This window comes from Paramisgurnus dabryanus, chromosome 17 (genome assembly GCF_030506205.2).
Source record: "Paramisgurnus dabryanus chromosome 17, PD_genome_1.1, whole genome shotgun sequence".
In the NCBI taxonomy this organism is placed as follows: Eukaryota; Metazoa; Chordata; class Actinopteri; order Cypriniformes; family Cobitidae; genus Paramisgurnus; species Paramisgurnus dabryanus.
Genome location: NC_133353.1, coordinates 24841404 through 24860070, shown reverse-complemented (window position 1 = coordinate 24860070; position 18667 = coordinate 24841404). Strand labels below are relative to the sequence as shown.

Below are 18667 nucleotides of genomic sequence, written 5' to 3'. Positions count from 1 at the left end.
AATGTGAAACTACGATGATGATAACCATCACCAACTATCGTCATAAAAGCCCGCTATTGGCAATGTGTCTGAAGATTGTCGATACACGATACTATCGTCTATCGGCACAACCCTAGTGGACACCACCTGCAATCACATGACTCTTCTTAGCAGAGCAACGAAGGACGACAGCTCCATTTAGTGGAGTATTGTTGAAGTTTTATTTCTTGTTACAGAAATTAAGCTCTATAAACTTGTATAATGATTTTATCTGTGTCCATTACATATCGTGACATTTTACTTCCTCTGTGGTTTAAGCTGTTCTGGGTCAGTATGTCGACCTTGAATTTTTTTGCAAAGTGTTTAGTGTAAATGCAGATATTGGTTTTAAAAGAGTGATGTGTGTCGTCAAAAAAATTGGATACAGGCAACAAATTGGAATTGGGCATCAAGATTTTCATTGTATCCAATCCAACTTGAATTAGACAAAAGCCTCTGGCAAATGCGTAAATATTAATGTAAAGCCCAAAAATCACAGGCTACTATAGACCTAAAGCAACACGTTGAATGGTATATGATCACACATACACAAAGCTGATGGATAGATTTTCCATGATGAGGTGCAAAGCCCTTTCCTGGCACAGATGTACACTTAATGACAGACAGCTGAAGAAAATCTGCCTTTGAACTCAAGGAAGGGCTTGTAGTATCTTTTGGCAAAGGTTGGGATTTAAGATGATTTTATAAATAAGCTCTGGTCTCATTATACTCTGAATAAGTGTGAATAAGTGACTGGCAGAATAAGTATTTGTACGGCATATGTAGGCGGGATGAGACAAGAAAAGAGTGTACGAGTGTGCATGCGTGTGTATGTGTGTGTGTGTGCACAAGAGAAAAAGCAGCAGCAAATGAAAAAGAGCAAGCTAATATCTCTCATTATCCTCGGTAAAAAGGAACAAAGACCCTGACCTGGTAGGGTGGCTCTGCTTTTCATCTGGGGCATGGCACTGAGAAGGTGGGGGTTGATAACCTTCAATTGGTAAGTGTGCACGCGAACACACACTAGAGCACACTTTATAGAGCCCGACTGACTCCAGCTTATCACACTAATGAATAAGACGATGGATCAAGCTGTCTGGCACACACCCAGGCACACACACACTAAATGCCTAAAGGCCTAATAATTGCCCAGCAACAGTGAGACAGATAAATAAAACATTACTTCATCTACTTTAAGACAACATGAAATAGTATTTGCAATGCATTTAACTTTAAAAAAAATCTCATAAATCAGAAGACCAAAAAGGTTGGGCTTAAAATATTTGCATACTGAATTACAATTGGTCTTCAATCTGTTTTTTCCATAGAAGCTCCATGCCAGCTTCTATGGCTATGTTCATGGTGAGAGTCAGGTTTAATTATATAGAATAAAACTAATTAAGTTTTTAAGTATTTTTTTTTTCTTAAAGCTGTATTTAAAAAAAAAAAATAAGCAGGCATGTGATTGGCCAAGGACAAAAAAGAAGGAAGGAACCCAAAACCACCCCTGGCACGCGGGGACAATGCACACCATAACATACACAAAAGATATATATATAATCATTATAATTATTTAATCCTGATGGAAAATTAAGGTTATAAAATGTATAAACATTTTACTAGTAACTGAAACAATGTTTAATTAAATGGGTTGATAAATGTGCAAAGCTGTAGCAAGTGGCATCCCCTTACTATTTTACATCTGCAATAATTTTATTTAGCCATAATCTGTTTATCAGTGACAAGGCAATACATTTTTAACTGAGTGGACCTTGGAATAGGGTGGACCTGAACATAGTACTGGTTAAATTAAATACATTATGGTTTTTGAGTCATGGGTTGAATCATTTTCAGATCAACAAAAAAAAGGGATGTGGGAAAATACAATAAGAACAAATCAAGAGATTACAAGCATATAAAATAGAAAAGAACAAAGAAACAAATCAAGTAAGGTCTAACAGTAGTAATTAGGTACAAAAATAGAATCAAATAAATAATAACACTGTTTTTATTCTAGAAATAAAATATAATTAATCTTTTAAAGCTATAAAATTGATTTTCCTTTAGTCTTCTGTAGTTTGATTAACATAGTGACACAAACATTAGCATTTCTTATAAGAGGAACTGTCCCTTTAAGAACGGATAAGCGAGGATCCATATGGCACATCTGATTTCTCTCTGAACTCGTTCACTTATAATAAACAACTGTTTTTATGAGAATACTTGCCAGGCTGTGCTATTACAAGATAACTTGTGTGTATATCTCCTGTCAAGCGCAAAGAAATTATGTGTTTGAGGGCTTTTGTGTCTTTGTGCGTGGGCTTTTGAGTGTGTGTGCAACAGCTCACTTTAGCATCTGTGTCACTCAAACAAGGCTTATAAACACATGCAAATGATAAACTTTCTACATAGATAGTCATTTCTGATTTATGATTATTATTGATGTGATTAGTTTCATGTATGTGTGATGTATTTTCTGACTGTGTGGACCAGTTGTCAATCTGTTAAGCATTAACAGTATTTCATGCAATATTTTAACATGTTTACATATATACGTATTTACAGTAGGCTAGTAGACCAATGTGACTTATAAGCGAGGAGTAACCCATGTCCATCATTTGTTCGAATCCGTCCAATAAAATCCTTTCAGGTCACTTTGCAATGTTAGTCTACGTATAAATGTTGTTTTATTCTACAGTGATAATGTTTTACAGCGTTTTGTTCGTATATGTGAACTATTTGTGTTGATTTGTTATATAAACAAATGATTTACATAAAGTTATTACCATGCTTGACAAATTTTGTAATAACCAGTTTTTCCAGACCTATGAAAATGATGACAATTCAGATTTGGACCTTTGAATGTGAATTTTGAGAACCCCTGGTCTATATAGTATGAATATGGGTAGGGTGAATGAAATTCAGATACATCCCATGTCATTTTAACAACAAGTCGTGAGCCGTTAACTTGGATACATGTTAAACAAAACGCAATTTAACCACAATGGACAACTGCTTTCCTTATGTAAATTTACATTTGAATAGGGCCACAAAATCCCTTTGAAAGATGATTTTGCGTTGCGTTGATTGTAATGCAAAACTGACAAAAAAAGCACTGGAAACCATTACAATAGCAAAGTAGGTCTAATGCAACATTTGCTGTATGTTTTACAGCCTTGCATGCACTGGTATGTCATTTAGTTTAGTTTTTAAAATTGCAAAACAAACTACTATGGAAGTCAGTGGTGCTCCTGCTTGATGATAAATAACCTGACGGTGAGAAAATAATAACAGAATTTTTTTATTTTTGGGTGAACTATCCCTTTAACTGATAATTGACCAGAGGTTATATCTCCAGTATAACCTTTTTTGCTGCTATATCTGTCACAGATTGGAGGCAAAATAAGATGAAGTTTGATAAAAAGGATCAAGCTGGTTATTAACCATAGACTGAAATCTGGGGCAGGTGTGAGAACAAATAGGGTTCAAACTTATTCACGGTAGCCCAGTTCTTTAAAATCCTAGAACTGCTTTGTGCATATTAAAGCCTCATACAGTCAAACAAGCATACACACTGAGTCTCAGCTAGCAGTAAAATACAGTCATACCTGGTCGTGGTAGATCTCGTGTAGATTCACTATGTTAGGGTGTCCATCGCATAGTTTGAGAGCAGCAATCTCTTTTTGCGTAAGTGCCTCCATCCTCCAAAAAAAAAAAGATAACTACAAATGACTTTGATAACCATTATATAATACATCTGAACTGGGAATACATTTAAAAGATATTTAAGTAGGCCAGGCTGCTTAACTGGTACCTTTTACTGACAATCTTCACAGCGTAGTTTTGCTTTGTGTTCTTGTGGGTACATTTTCTGCAGATGGAGAAGCTTCCCTCGCCCAGTGCGTTCTCTCTTAAGTCCAGCTCATAGGTCATGTAGAACGGAGAGTCCTGTGGGTTCACCAGAACATCAGTGGTTGACAAAAAAAATAATAATTTGTGTGTCCAATTCTCTCGAGGATAAACAATTATACTGTACCTTTAAGAGTACTTTATGCAAATTATCTTTCTTATGATTGGCTAGTCTCCACATGCTGTAGTAGTGCACCCTGTTATTTTAGATAAGTGTATTGCATGTATTGAATGTGTACATTTGCAATAGATTTGTGTGAATTCAAAGTACATTCTTGTGTGATATGCAATCTCATTGATTAAGGGGTGTGTGTGTATTAGAGTAATCCCTTGAATATTTACTCATAATGTGATGTCCATAGTATATGGTTGCTTGCTTTCCCAGCATGCACTGTGACTAAATAATTAATTATGCAGTAGCATTTTTGTAATATTTGCAATTGTTGAATGTTGATACTGTGCATGCTCGGTTGACAATCATAAAAAAATCTCACCATTGAGAACCACCACTTTCACCACAAAAGCACTGCAAACACCCCACATCTCTTAATACAGCTAAAAATTCTGTAAAATTAAATACAATATTCCCAAACAAAATGTGGACTGAAAATGATTCGACCTAAGTGTCAATTATTAATCTTACCTTAACAGAGTAACCAATATTCGGTAATAGTATAACACTGGCTGGGAGAAAATTCATTAAAAGTGAATAAGTTCCAGCCAAAAGAAACATAAAAGTGACAATTTGTCAAGAAATTGTGACCCGGTTTATGAAACCCAGGCTAAAGTCTCCTATTATAACCATGAGATTAAGAGCATTAAAGTTTGATTTCAATATTAAAAACATCAAGGTTATATTTTTACAGAATGTTCTTTATATTATGTACAATAATTTTATGCTAAAGTAAAACACTTTAGCCCAGTTTTCACAGACTGTGTCCCAATTATTCATTTGTTTTTTATTCCACAATGTTCGCACAACAGTTTGTTTTGTTTTTGCAAGAAAACATTTTGCCAAAGTTATATTCCACATTAGTTAACAGTCTGCACTGATTTCAAAATAATATTTTAAATTCTGCATTTTTCTCTGTTAGATTTTGTAACATCCTGGTGAAATTTTATAAAATATTCTATTCTCTGTTGTAATGTTGTTTTTACAGGGTAGCCATATAAAAACTGACCTTCATCATAGCGCTACGGGCTACAGAAGCATAACCCGGCCTCTCGGACCCTCCACACAGCTGTGCTGGGTCGTCCATCACCGCATTCCTCTTAAACAGAATGGAAGGGGACATAAAGGAATAGCCCTGTAGATATAAACATAAACACTTTCAGACAGAGCTGAAGATGGAACTATGCAGAGGAAATACTAAAAGTTTCAGGGTCACTTATACTCTGACACCTTCCTTGCATACTAAAAAAAGCCAGCATAAATGCACTGTATTGTTAGTCACTTTGGATAAAAGCATCTACCAAATGCATGGAAATGTAAAACATGTAAAATGCATTCTGCAGATGCATACTCCCCTGCTACACAGTATGCAAATATGCAATGGTTAAAGGAAAACACCACAGTTTTTCAATATTTAACTATGTTCTTACCTCAACATAGATGAAATAATACATACCTATCTTTTTTCAATGCGTGCACTTAATCTTTGTACAGCGCGTCGTGAATGTGTTAGCATTTAGCCTAGCCCCATTCATTCCTTAGGATCCAAACGGGGATGAATATAGAAGTTACCAAACACTTCCATGTTTTCTCTATTTAAAGACTGTTACATGAGTAGTTACACGAGTAAGTATGGTGGCACAAAATAAATCGTGGTGATTTTTTTTAAGCAGATAAAAAACGAGAACTATATTGTATGGCGGAAGAGCACTTAGTTTGCATCACTTAGACCTCGGTGCGCAGTAACATCATCACTTCTGACTACTACCCCTTCAAACTTCCGTCAATATTACTGTGCCCGAGGTCGAAGTGCTGCAACTTCAGCCGTACAATATAGACCATTTCAAAAGATGTAAACAACACTTGTCCAGAAGCACTTCCTGTTTCAGTTTGTGACTGTTGTTTTTTATTTCACACATATATTATTATCTTAAAGATGTTTGTTTAACTTTTTGACTCAGTTCTATGTGTTCTGTTGGTTGTATTTTATCCCAAAGTTTATCTAGTGTTAAAAAACTGAAACAGGAAGTGCTTCTGGACCAGTGTTGTTTACATCTTTTGAAATGGTCTTTAGTTTGCATATGTTATCTGCTTAAAAAAAAATTGCTAAGTTTTATTTTGTGCCACCATACTTACTTATGTAACTCATGTCTTTAAATAGGGAAAACATGAAAGTGTTTGATGGCTTCTAAATGTATCCCTGTTTGGATCCTTAGAGGTTAGGCTAAATGTTAACACATGTTAACAAGGATTAAGTGCACGCATTGAAAAAAGATGGATATGCATTAATTTGAGGTAAGAACATAAAAAATGCTTAAAGGAAAACACCACCATTTTTCAATATTTTATTAAGCCGTATTTTTTTATTTTGATATCATCATAACTTTCGATCTGTTCCGTGTGGTTTCTAAATAACAGGTTTATTACTGAATTATTGCAGACTTGCATTTTGATGGAGTTTGTAAAACACAAAATCTGTAGCTGCGTTTTTTTAAAATGCGCACATTGAAATGGAAACTCCAATTTTGCCTAATCTTCCATATATGGTGAAAAGTTTTTATACTTGGCATGTTTACAGGTCACCTAAAGCAGGTGAGAGTTCATCAGACTTGAACTTTCCTACGCAGTGACCTGCAACCAATCGTCACACCCAGTTGCAATTACGGTCTAACGCATTCTTATGCGTTTGAATGGAAGTCAATTAAACTAAAAGTCTAGTGTGGCCGCAGCTTTATAAAGTCAAACTCACCAGTCGCCATGGTTTTAGGAATGATTTATCGTGAGAGAACACAATTACCTTATAGTCACATAACGTTGGTTAATGGGAACGCATCATTTTGCAATAGTTTTTTGTCGACACTTAGAAAATAACGCTAAAGTTTTGTGCAAATCTTTATTGGAAATGAAGCTACTGTTAAGCCTAGAATAAAATGCAGGATTTTTTCCATCCTATAAGATCATTAACTCATCACACTGTGCAACATGGAAAGTTAAAACTTGGCTATGACAAGCATGTAGACCGTAGGATGATGACACCCATTGAATCGTAGGCTGTGACACACGTTAACACAACGTCATCAGCATGCGCTACTGGTAAACAAATACCGGTACGCAGGTCGTAGCAGCAAACACACTGTGCGTTGATCATGCTGAATTTCTGACACGGTCAGAAAACAATCATAGGCTATCTTTGGTCACAAGACCGGGAAAAATGCCATATTTGAACCTCTCTCACTGTACGACATAGAACCACGATCACAGAAATCGTGATTGTTTCACGATGACAAGCTTTAGTCTGGGACAGCCAAAAATCATGCAGTGTATCCTGGTCTTCAGACAAGCAAGAACGCTGTATCATTATATACATATGTAAATGTACATTCACACCACCGTCAGCAATGGCATCAAAGTGTCCGGAAGTCAATAATTTTCACTGAGAGCCAGCGTTGAGCTGCGGCTTAAGCATCAAGGAGAGTTGAAATCAGGTCAACTTTATGGTAATGAACTATGGCACGGTTTGGCGGCAACCAATCGGAAGAATCCAGAGAATGCGTACAATAGTCAGATCGTCCATAATCTTTTTCTATAGCGTCATTGGTAGGGCAGCCAGTGTTTTTTGATGCTCTCGCTGGTGGCGGTGTGAACGTACAGTAAGTATATACTGTAATCCACTGTGGCACTGCTACAAAATAAATGCTGAGCCTAACCTAATGTGTGAAATACAAAAAATTAAATGAATAGTTGATAAATTATACTACACACTTACATACCTTCAAAACAAACTTCACAGAGAATTTAGTACATATTATCAAAGTACATAAAATTAAACATAGTCCACTGCTTTTTCACGTCTTCATTTTACCCATGCTGAGGAACTCCAGTCACATTGTTTGCAAAGACTGCATAACATGCACCAGTTAGCCAAGTCACATCTAAATAAAGCCTCTGACAGCCCATGCCCCACTTACACGGCCAGACTGCAGCTGTGTACGCTACACGGGCGGAGGAACGGCTGGCTGGACGGAAGGATGGGGAGATGAATGGTTCAAATGCTTTTAATTGCTAAGCCAAGGTATTTGATTGCCCTGCTTTTCAAATTATCGCCGTCCTCTAACGCAGCTTAATTTCAGTTTGTGAGGAGTTTAAGGGGGTGGCTGAATTTATATGTGGCTGTGTGTGTGCGCGCTAGAGAACGATGGAGGGGTTAGCGTTTCGAAAGTTATCATCATTGCAGACGTCTCTGCAATTGTACCGCCCGAGAATTACGAAGGATCAAAATTCCAGAGCACATGAAAGGCGAACGCTTAGAAAAGCCAAGATGAAGTTGGTAATCAAAGGTTGAAGAAGTAATTGAGCCAGACATGGTTGTTCTCACAGACGCCGACCTTTTATTCCACGAAAGAGCCGTTTAATGGCGGCATTGATCAGCCAGACTGAAGGATTCAGACGGCAATCATAAACAGCATCTCTTTCGCAGCCTCCCGTTTCAGCTGGCATCATGCTATAGGCAACGTTATGGATCAAGCCGAATCAAAAATAGTCATTCACATCTGATGCTTCAATCCATCTCCATATCACCATAATTACATCTCAAAACAGCTCTCTAATTCATCTGAATGCCAACATAGACAGCCGGGCTCACGTTGCGCAAGTGCTCATTAGAAACGGCTGAATTGCTCGAACTGCTTCCGGGTGATTAACATGGAGGGGTTAACCGAACAATTATATCTTTTAACCCAACATCAAATGTCCACTTCTGTGTTAACTCAGGCCATGGACTACTAAAGTGTTTAAATTTGAATACCACTGTTGATGTAATATACACACTGCCTACTAAAGAAAACATGCATGCATTACACAAAAATATTTACTGTATGTTGATTTTGTCATTTATATTTATGTTAATCTAACCATCTTATCTCAACCACCAATGGCAGGTGTCGCAAATGTGGTCACCCTGCTTTCTAGATATCACCCACTGACAAACCCATGTCCGTAATGACAGTCTCATGACCTGGCACTTTAGTGCCAGAAAATTTCTGTAAAACTGGCAGACAGGCTTCAACACAAACACGTCCCATAAATGTTCTGGGATCGCTCATGGAAAGAGGACCTAATAACATTAATGTAACATACACGGAAAGCATTGTATGCGAGCAAGATGCAGCAACAATGCCGTAAGGGGCGTGTCGTAGTAAGGACACACGTGTCATTGCAACCAGAAGTTATGATTCAGCTCTTGACACAGGGATTTAAACACAAAGCAACATTTTCATGACGAGAAATGTCGGCAAATTAGACTGTAGCAGAGATCAGGAAACTGTTCACAATCTGCGCTGAAGCTGAGATCATTCACCAGCATGACAGAACTGCGCATCATACGCATCATATGATGGATAATTAGGAAACTTCAGATGCTGTGGAAAAACCTACCAAGTGCAGGACTTTAAATACATCACGTTTTTTTCCTGTTTTTTACAGAATGTGTGTGTGAAAGCACGCACAGATTCTGGAAAACATTGCCAGTGTGAATGAATACAAATAAAAAATAAAAAATAAATCAAACAATCCCGGACAAATCCTGGACACATTTTCTGTGTATTTTCTGTAATCTCTTTGTGAAAATCACTATTCTTAGTAAATTCAATCTCTGAAGCAGTAATATTGACAGAAGTTTGAGCGAGATGGGAAGTAGTCAGGAGTGATGATTTTACTGCACGCCGAGGTCGAAGTGCTGCAAACTAAGTGCTAGGGCTGGGGTAAACAACTATTTATTAAACGATTAATCGGGCGATTATTTTTTCGATTAGTCGACTAATCTAATGACTAATTGGACAATTAATCTAACAATTAGTTTCTGTTGCTTGATTAATAAAAACCATAATGTATCTCAAATAAATGCCAAAAACATTCTTAATAATAACCTTTAAAGGTTGTATTAGCGCTAATACTTTAAAGGTTGTATTAGCGCTAATACTTTAAAGGTTGTTAGGCTAAAGCTACTTTAGGGGGTCCATAGTCCATGAAAGAAAACTATGTGTAACCATGTATCAAGAAAGCATGAATGAATGCATTATTAGTAGGGCTGTCAAAAGATTAATCGCGATTAATCGCATCCAACATAAAAGTTTGTGTTTACATACCATATGTGTGTGTACTGTGTATAAATATTATGTATATATAAATACACACACATTCATGTATATATTTAAGAAATATTTGCATTTAAATGCTGTATATACATTTCTATAATTTATATTATATATAAATATAAATATTTTATATATAAATATAAAAATTTTTCCTTAAATATATACATGATTGGGTGTGTTTTTATATATAAATAATAATTATACACAATACACACACATATGTTATGTAAACACAAACTTTTATTTTGGATGCGATTAATCGCGATTAATCTTTTGACAGCCCTAATTATTAGATGTAAACATAATAAGGGTGAATTTTAAACATTTCTACTGTATTTCTGTTAAAGGGATTCACCCAAAAATGAAAAAAAAATTACCTGTATAAGTTTATTTTATTTTGACAAACACGAAATTAGATATTTTGATAAATGATGGTAAGCACACAATTAACTCTTTCGCCGCCAGCATTTTTCATGATTTTCACAAAAGTTTAATGCCTTCCAGAAAATGCTCCTTTTTAAATATATAATGAAATAAAATATATATGAAATAAAAGAACAGACCCTCTGCTTTCAAACAAAAAAATCTGTTTCATCCTACCTTCATGTGTTCTGTTTTTAATCACCTCTCAAATATGTGTAGGTTTCATCAACAACACCAAATTTTGAGTAAAAAGCTGAGATAATTCCATTTTTGTGAAGGACTTTTGATAGAGATCAGATGCAGAGCGATCTTTAAAACATACACGGACATACAGCTGTTTGCCCTAGGGCAATACTTCCGGGTTTTATAAGTTGCTGGTGGATAATATCGGTATTGCAGATTGACGAGATAACTCGTCAATGGCGGGGAAAGAGTTAATGGTATATCCATTGAAATCCATCATGTTGTTTTTATTCCAACTATGGAAGTCAATGGTTACAATCAGCTGTGTGCTTACCGTCATTTATCAAAATATCTTCTTTTGTGATCATCAGAAAGAAGAAATTTGTACAGGTTTAGAACAACATAAGGATGTAAAAAAGATGACAGAATTTTCATTTTGTGTGAACTATCCCTTTAATGAAGCAAAAGATCAGAAAATCTAAACTCTATGATAAACCTTAAACTTATTTCAAATTGCAGAGCTCAAAACAAAGGATGTTTGGCAAAAAAATTAAAAAGTAAATATGGATTAATTTTAATTTACGAAAATACAAAAGTTTTCTTTTTGATATTTAAAGGGATAGTTCACTTTAAAATGAAAATTCTGTCATCATTTACTCATCCTCATGTTGTTCTAAACCTGTATGAATTTCTTTTTTCAGATGAACAAAAAAAATAAAATATTTTGAGAAATAATTGTAAACACACAGCAGTAAGTGACCATTGACTTCCATAGTAGGGAAAAAATATTTTGGAAGTATTGTGATAAATGACTAAGAAAATATTTTGATAAATGATGGTAAGCACACAGTTGACGGTACCCATTAAATTCCATCATATTTTTTATTCCTGTTCGGATTCTAAGGAATAAATGGGGCTAGGCAAAATGCTAACACAATTACGATGCGCTGTACAAAAATTCAGTGCACGCATTGAAAAAAGATAGGTATGTATTAATAAAGTTGAGGTAAGAGCATAGGAAAATATTGAAAAACCATGGTGTTTTCCTTAAAGTGCCGGGGCTCAGCCCCAGACGCCTGGCCCAATTTAAACCCTGGTAAAATGAATGATTAATGAATTCTTTTGTAAATCTGTTCTTGTATATCACCTGGAAAATTCGGTCACAGTTGTTTGGAAGGGCAGCTGGGGAGTAAGTTGGGTCCATCTCCGTAAATTCCTCTGCAAAGTTGCTCACGTCCAGCTCGTCGCGAATGACCGGCTGAAAAGGAGCCGGGACTTTCTTAGCAGCTAAATCCTCCCAGTTCAGTTTCTGAATCAACAAATAATTTTGTAGTAAAAATGTGTTAGATGATAAATCAAAGGAGATGGTAAAACTTATGCAAGGGAAAAATTATGCACTTCAACTGATTTATGCTTTAAATGTAATTCACTTTCTCTTACCTGGTAGAATGGATGGCTTTTTACATTTTGGGCACCCGAGGGACCGGAGCCCAGCCTCTTCTTTGGGTCTTTAATTAGCAGTCGCTGGATGATGTCTTTGGCCAGGAAGCCAATGTCTTTAGAAAATGGGGGATCCCTTTTCATAATTCTCCTGTTAGGCCAAAAGACAGACTTGAAATATATTACAATTTGAAAATACCTTTGTGCAAAAGTGCAGAATATTGTTTTAAATTTAATTTGTCAACAGGATGATGCAATCAAATTGTCTCAAGATGGACCTCTAGATAATAAAAAGGGAACTGGTGGTTATTACATTAGAGTACACAAAGCACTTAGCTCCAAGCGTTTGTGTGTGTGTGTGTGTGTGTGTGTGTGTGTGTGTGTGTGTGTGTGTGTGTGTGTGTGTGTGTGTGTAAGTCTTTACTCTGCAATGTCAGAATGAGTGTTCTCATCGCCATCCACAGTAAAAGGAGAGCCTCCGGTCAACAGTTCATACATCAGAACTCCCATGCTCCACCAGTCCACTGCCTGCAACAGAACATTGGTTCCAAACAGAGATTATATATGGAAACATAATTTTAATGCATGCAAATATATTTTTGATCATGTAAATTAATCACACTTAATCACATAATACTTTAAAATACCCATGAAATCAATTCCTTTTTTTATGGAATACTGCAGTGTTCGTTATAATCCATTTATCCGTCTGGACCATTTTTGTTTTTTAATTTATGCTCCCTTATAAACTTTAATCAAAATCTGAAAATGTACTTCCACCCTCTTGTGGCGATCATTCTCAGCTAGACGGCTTGGGCGGGAGCATCAGTTAACACCACTCCCTCCAACTGTCAGGCTGCTGTGAGTTCCATTTCAGGATGAAACACCTACGTTTCTACTGTACATCCAATCAGAGCAAATTGGAAAACAGAAGCCACGGCTCCCATTTCCTTGTGCGATATTCTGTTTCACTCAGGAATATGTCACAGTACGCAAGTAAATTCTTGTTCATGGGGACTTTAAACTCCTGATTTCAAAGATATTTTGGCCTTTATTGTTTGGCTTACAATTACATTTAGGCCGCTCCAACAGAGGACTCACTTTTGATAGTGTACAGTATACAGTATTTATACAGTACTGTCTCACGAACGGACGATAGAGGTTCACCTTACCTTGTCATGTCCTGACTCTCCACCAGCTACGATCTCGGGAGCCATGTACTCTATGGTGCCACAGACGGAATAAGCCCTGTCTACCTAAAAAAACAGAGGAGTAGTTCAGAAACTCACTGTGAGAAATTACACTGGTTTACAAATTTTGGAAAATGATCTACCTCTGAGACCAAATGTGTTGATTATATTGTAATTAGACATATTTTATTCGTCGGCTAATGTTTTCAAGATATTTCACAATAAAGATATAACTATTTAATTATCTATACACAGAGGGGTTGTCTGATGAACATGACGCCTCATAACTTCGCAATGAAAAACAATGAAAATGGTACCATTATGAAAGTTTATAAATGTATCTTTACTCTGAGACTAAAGATTATTACTGCAATTTATTAATCTTTTTTTTGCAGAGTATATTTGTATTGGCCAGATCTACGCAATATATAATTTCTAAGGAGCAGTCGTATGATATTTTCCTTCAGAAAAAGAAACGTTACATGAAAAAATGAATACAAGAAAGTAAAGTTATGTTATTGGTATCAATAAACAAATACATTTAAAATTATTGTGGGGTACCATTCTCATTGCTATATCACATTTTGCAGAAACGTTATAGAGCATAATTGCGCAAAATGAAATATTTTGACCTTAAGCGGTTTCTTGAAAACTGAAACCAATTAACACTCAAGACTTAATTTTGCTCTATTACTGACACAAATCTGGTCAAATTTGGCTACTTTCATTTCCGAGGCTTCCTCCTTGTAGACCAGTGTTATTGAATTAAAATGCACATTAATATATAAAATATTAATATGGCTTTAATCTGAATGAACTTAAACTGCTTTAAAAACGGGTTTCCTCTATAGCTTGATTTTTCATAAATGTTAGTTTAGGCAGCCAGTATAACAATAAAACATTATCAATAATAGGTATGGGCAGATTAATATATTTTTTACACTAATGGAGATTAGCCAATGGTTTAAAAACAAACAAATGATCAGGGAATATTATTTCCTTGTAATCAAAAGTGGCGGAAAACACATCAAACCTCATGCTGTGAGATTATTTTGAATTGTCTGACAATTACAGAACAGAATTACAGTTTGTACACTCTGCACTTTTAGGATTTTACGTTGAAACAGTAAAAAGCAAAACTATCGGTATATACTGGTGCCGGTAGATGTCATTCTAAGTAACCAAATATCGGTATCAGCACAGAATTTTTGTATCGGTGCATACCTATAAAACCCCATTCACACAGACCTTTGGTCCCAGAAAATACCCGTAAAATTGCCAGACAAGCTTCTGTGTGAACGCAAACACATCCCGCAAATCTTCTGGGATTGCCGGAAAGAGGACCTAGTAAGATACATGAAAACCCCCTGTGTGAACAAGAAGCCGAAACAATGCGGTAATGGGCGTTTCGTAATGAGGACGCGTGCGTCATCACAACAAAAGTTATGGTTCAGCAGCTCTTTAAAATGAGAGATTTACATGTATATTAACATTCACGACGAGAAATATCGCAAACTAGATTGAAGCAGTTATCAGGAAATGACAAATGAGATGCATAAACAATGACACGCGTGTCATGGCAACATGAAGTTGGTTCAACTTTCTAAAATGAGGGATTTACATGCAGATTAACATTCACGATGAGAAATGTCAGCAAACCGGACTAAAGCAGATATCAGATGAGTTAGCTCGTCATTTACTGCGCTGAAGCGGAGATCATTCAGCAGCATAAAAGAATATCGCGTCACATGCTCATTTGAGCTATAATAAACAAAAATGCCTGCACGTCATCCCAACAAGATATATCGTTCAGCTCCTCAAAACGGGGGTTGTAAAAGCATATTCACAATCACGATGAGAAATGTCTGAAAACTGGATTAAAGCAGCGATCAGGGAGCTCGTCAAATATCCACTCGTGCATGTCACGCACGCCTTTATAGTCTTATCATAAACAAAAATGCACACGAGTGGTTTTTGGAGAGAGAAATAATAAATAATATGCAAACTTCAGACGCTGCGTAGAAGGACTTTAAACCGGTCACGTGTCTTTCAGGGACCTTGCAGATGCCGGCAAATCACTGGCAGTGTGAATGAACAAAAAAATCCAGGATGCATTTTCCGTGTATTTTCTGGAATATCTGTGTGGAAAGGGCTTTAGAAATCCATTAAAACAATAATAGATATTCCAAATAATTCAAATATTTATGATTTAAAATGTATCTAGTGATTAAGGTGAGTTGCATTATGACACGCTCCTTGCATTCAGTCTAGACATGGTATAATGTGCATTTATAAAAATCAGAATATTGCTTTATCCAGGTAATACCAATCAGACAGATGCATTTACATGATGTACAATTGCAGTATGACCAAATTCTAATGATTAGTTATTGTAATATAACATTGCACGTCAACTTAAGGCCAGATTTACTAACAGCTTGCACCAGTGCACTGCAAACGCCAAAACAACTGTCAGAATTTACTAAAGACACACAGTGAAAAAAAATGAACAAGGACATTTTTGCGACTGACCTCACTGCATATGCATTTGAAGAACTTTCCATTCAGGCACAAAATTTATTGGCATGGGTATGAATGTTTAAAAGAATCACGCAACATGATTTACTAAGGTGCGCCTTGATTTCGCTCTCACGCTAATTTTGGTAAATGTTTTAGTTCACACCTGTTTAGTAAATATGACCCTTAGTGTTAAGATTTGGCTGTGGGTATAACATCCTTGTGTTTTTTGTTGTAACAACACTATTGCAACATAGTTGCCTAAATGTTAAAAATAAAACTGAACTATGCATAATCTTGATTTTTCAGACTAGAATGATTCATTACTGCAATTAGATGCTGCTGTGGCTAAATCTTTACATACCATCTGTGTTGTCTGAATTGGACAAAAACAGTTTTCTGAAATTATGTAGCATATTTATGAAATACTTATATGGAAATATCTGAAACATTCTTCTATAATATCCTATGAGTATTTAACATGCTCACCACATGTTTGAGTATTTGTTAGCTTTTATAATTCAAGTTCCTATGCACATGTATCAATTGCTTTAATTTTTACGCCTCAATCTATCTGTCAAATGAATGTACTTGTTTTAAGCATGTCGGTTTATATGCATACCATAAAACCTTAATTGCTCAAGGCGTGTTTACAAACCACACTTGTAAAATAAATTCTATCTTAAATAGGTTGTTAGTTGGTAAAGCAAAGGTCGAATTTGAAAAAAACAAAAGAGTTAATACAATTCAAGCTTTTAGAACACGGTCAAAACATGCATGATAAACAAATACAGCTTATAAGTAAACAATCTTGGCTGTAATAATAACATCCATGGGAAGGTTAGAGGTACATTGTGAACTATTGAAACAAGTCAAATAGTACGTCCCTAGCAGAACATGCCAGAACCTGCATGTGCAGGAAGTTGGGTGGCCCCTTGGCAATAAACAATCATTTGTCAACTAAGAAAATAGGTGCACTTCTTACGGACGTATGTCACAACCTCAGACAACAACCCTACAAGAACACTAAAGCAGTCAGGCTACTAATTTCCTAAACTCTTTTGGTTCAAAGCATAAAATTTTTGATGTTTATCATAAAACCACTAATTTTAAAGGTCCCGTTCTTCTTGTGTTTTTTAAGCTTTGATTGTGTTTACAGTGCGCAATATAACATGTGTTCATGTTTCACGTGTAAAAAAGGCGGTATTTTTCACACAATTTACTTGGCTTTATACCGCCGTTTTTACTGTCCTAAAAGACAGGGGTCTTTGTTCTACAGTGAGGAAAATAAGTATTTGAATACCCTGCTATTTTGCAAGTTCTCCCACTTAGAAATCATGGAGGGTCTGAAATTGTCATCGTAGGTGCTTGTCCACTGTGAGAGACATAATCTAAAAAATATCCAGAAATCACAATGTATGACTTTTTAAAGGTCACGTTCTTCCTGATCCCATTTTTTAAACCCTAGTTAGTGTGTAATGTTGCTATAATAGCATAAATAATACCTGTAAAATGATAAAGCTCAAAGTTCACTGCCAGGCTTAATATTTTCTTTAATAGAATCCCTCTTTCAAAGCCTACAGCGAACGGCCGGTTTGGACTACAACCCTCTATTTCCTGCTTTAATGATGTCAGTAAAACTTTTTTTCACTAAACTCCACCCACAGGAATACGTCAGTCACCAGCTTTGGCTTAAACGGCTCTGCTAAGCTAAGCTGCTATCGAATCACAACACACTAAACAAACTACACAATCAGAACTCGATCCGTACCTTCTGAAGGAGGGACTTCATAAAACAAGGAAGATATCAGCCTGTTTTGAGGACAGTGAAAACAGTGCTATACAGATAAGTAAATTGTGTGAAAAATACAGTTTTTTTTTACACGTGAAACATGAATACATGTTATATTGCCCACTATAAACACAATCAAAGCTTCAAAATGACAGAAAGAACGGGAGCTTTAACTATTTTTTACGTGTACGTGAAGGTACGTGCACAGTCTTGCAAAGTATAGTTTATTTGACATTAAAATACGTTTGACGCATGTGCACTGTGACAAAATTCAATGCATCTCCTGGACGACATACTACATTCTCCTGTGGCCGCATGCGCAACGTACGCGTGCAAAGTATGCAGGGTTTTAAAAATCAGGCAGTGTGCTTAAAGTACGTGCGCACTCTTCTGATGATGAAAATTGCATCATATGCACTGTACACAGAAATGTATGTATAAAAAAATGGACCATACCTTGGCCATTACCAGGAATGTGCATGTATGTTATTTTTTCGAGTACTCTATTAACTGGGGGGGGGGGCGTTAAAAACATTCAAATAAAATGTACTTTTGAATGAACACATTCTAGATTATCAATTAATTTAATGTTTTTTACAGAATAATAGGAATAGCTGCATTATGAAGTGAAACTAAAGGGTTAATAAACACAAACTGATGCACTTTCTATAGACGGTTTCATCGGACGCACATGCGGTAACGTGATACGCATCTGGTCTGAACTTTACTTCCAGTTTCAGTTTTTAATGGTCTGACTAGTTGCTAAACTGAACTCTTGAACAAATACCTCATCGAAAATAACAAATGTTTTGGTTTCCCATTTAATCTACGTGTTGTTTATTTTGCGTGTTATATAAATAATCTACGTTTA

General features: G+C 36.0%; 1 protein-coding gene across 1 annotated transcript in view; it reads right to left on the bottom strand.

The window, feature by feature from the left end:
- Window positions 1–18667, bottom strand: part of rps6ka5 (ribosomal protein S6 kinase, polypeptide 5) — a 42955-nt gene that overhangs the window by 11546 nt on the left and 12742 nt on the right. Inside the window, exons 6-12 of the mRNA XM_065288535.1 lie at window positions 13470–13553; window positions 12722–12825; window positions 12298–12448; window positions 12005–12166; window positions 5109–5234; window positions 3833–3966; window positions 3627–3720 (exon numbers count right to left, since the gene is read on the bottom strand). Of these exons, the coding sequence (XP_065144607.1) occupies window positions 3627–3720; window positions 3833–3966; window positions 5109–5234; window positions 12005–12166; window positions 12298–12448; window positions 12722–12825; window positions 13470–13553 (855 nt within the window). The remainder of the gene's footprint in view (window positions 1–3626; window positions 3721–3832; window positions 3967–5108; window positions 5235–12004; window positions 12167–12297; window positions 12449–12721; window positions 12826–13469; window positions 13554–18667) is intronic.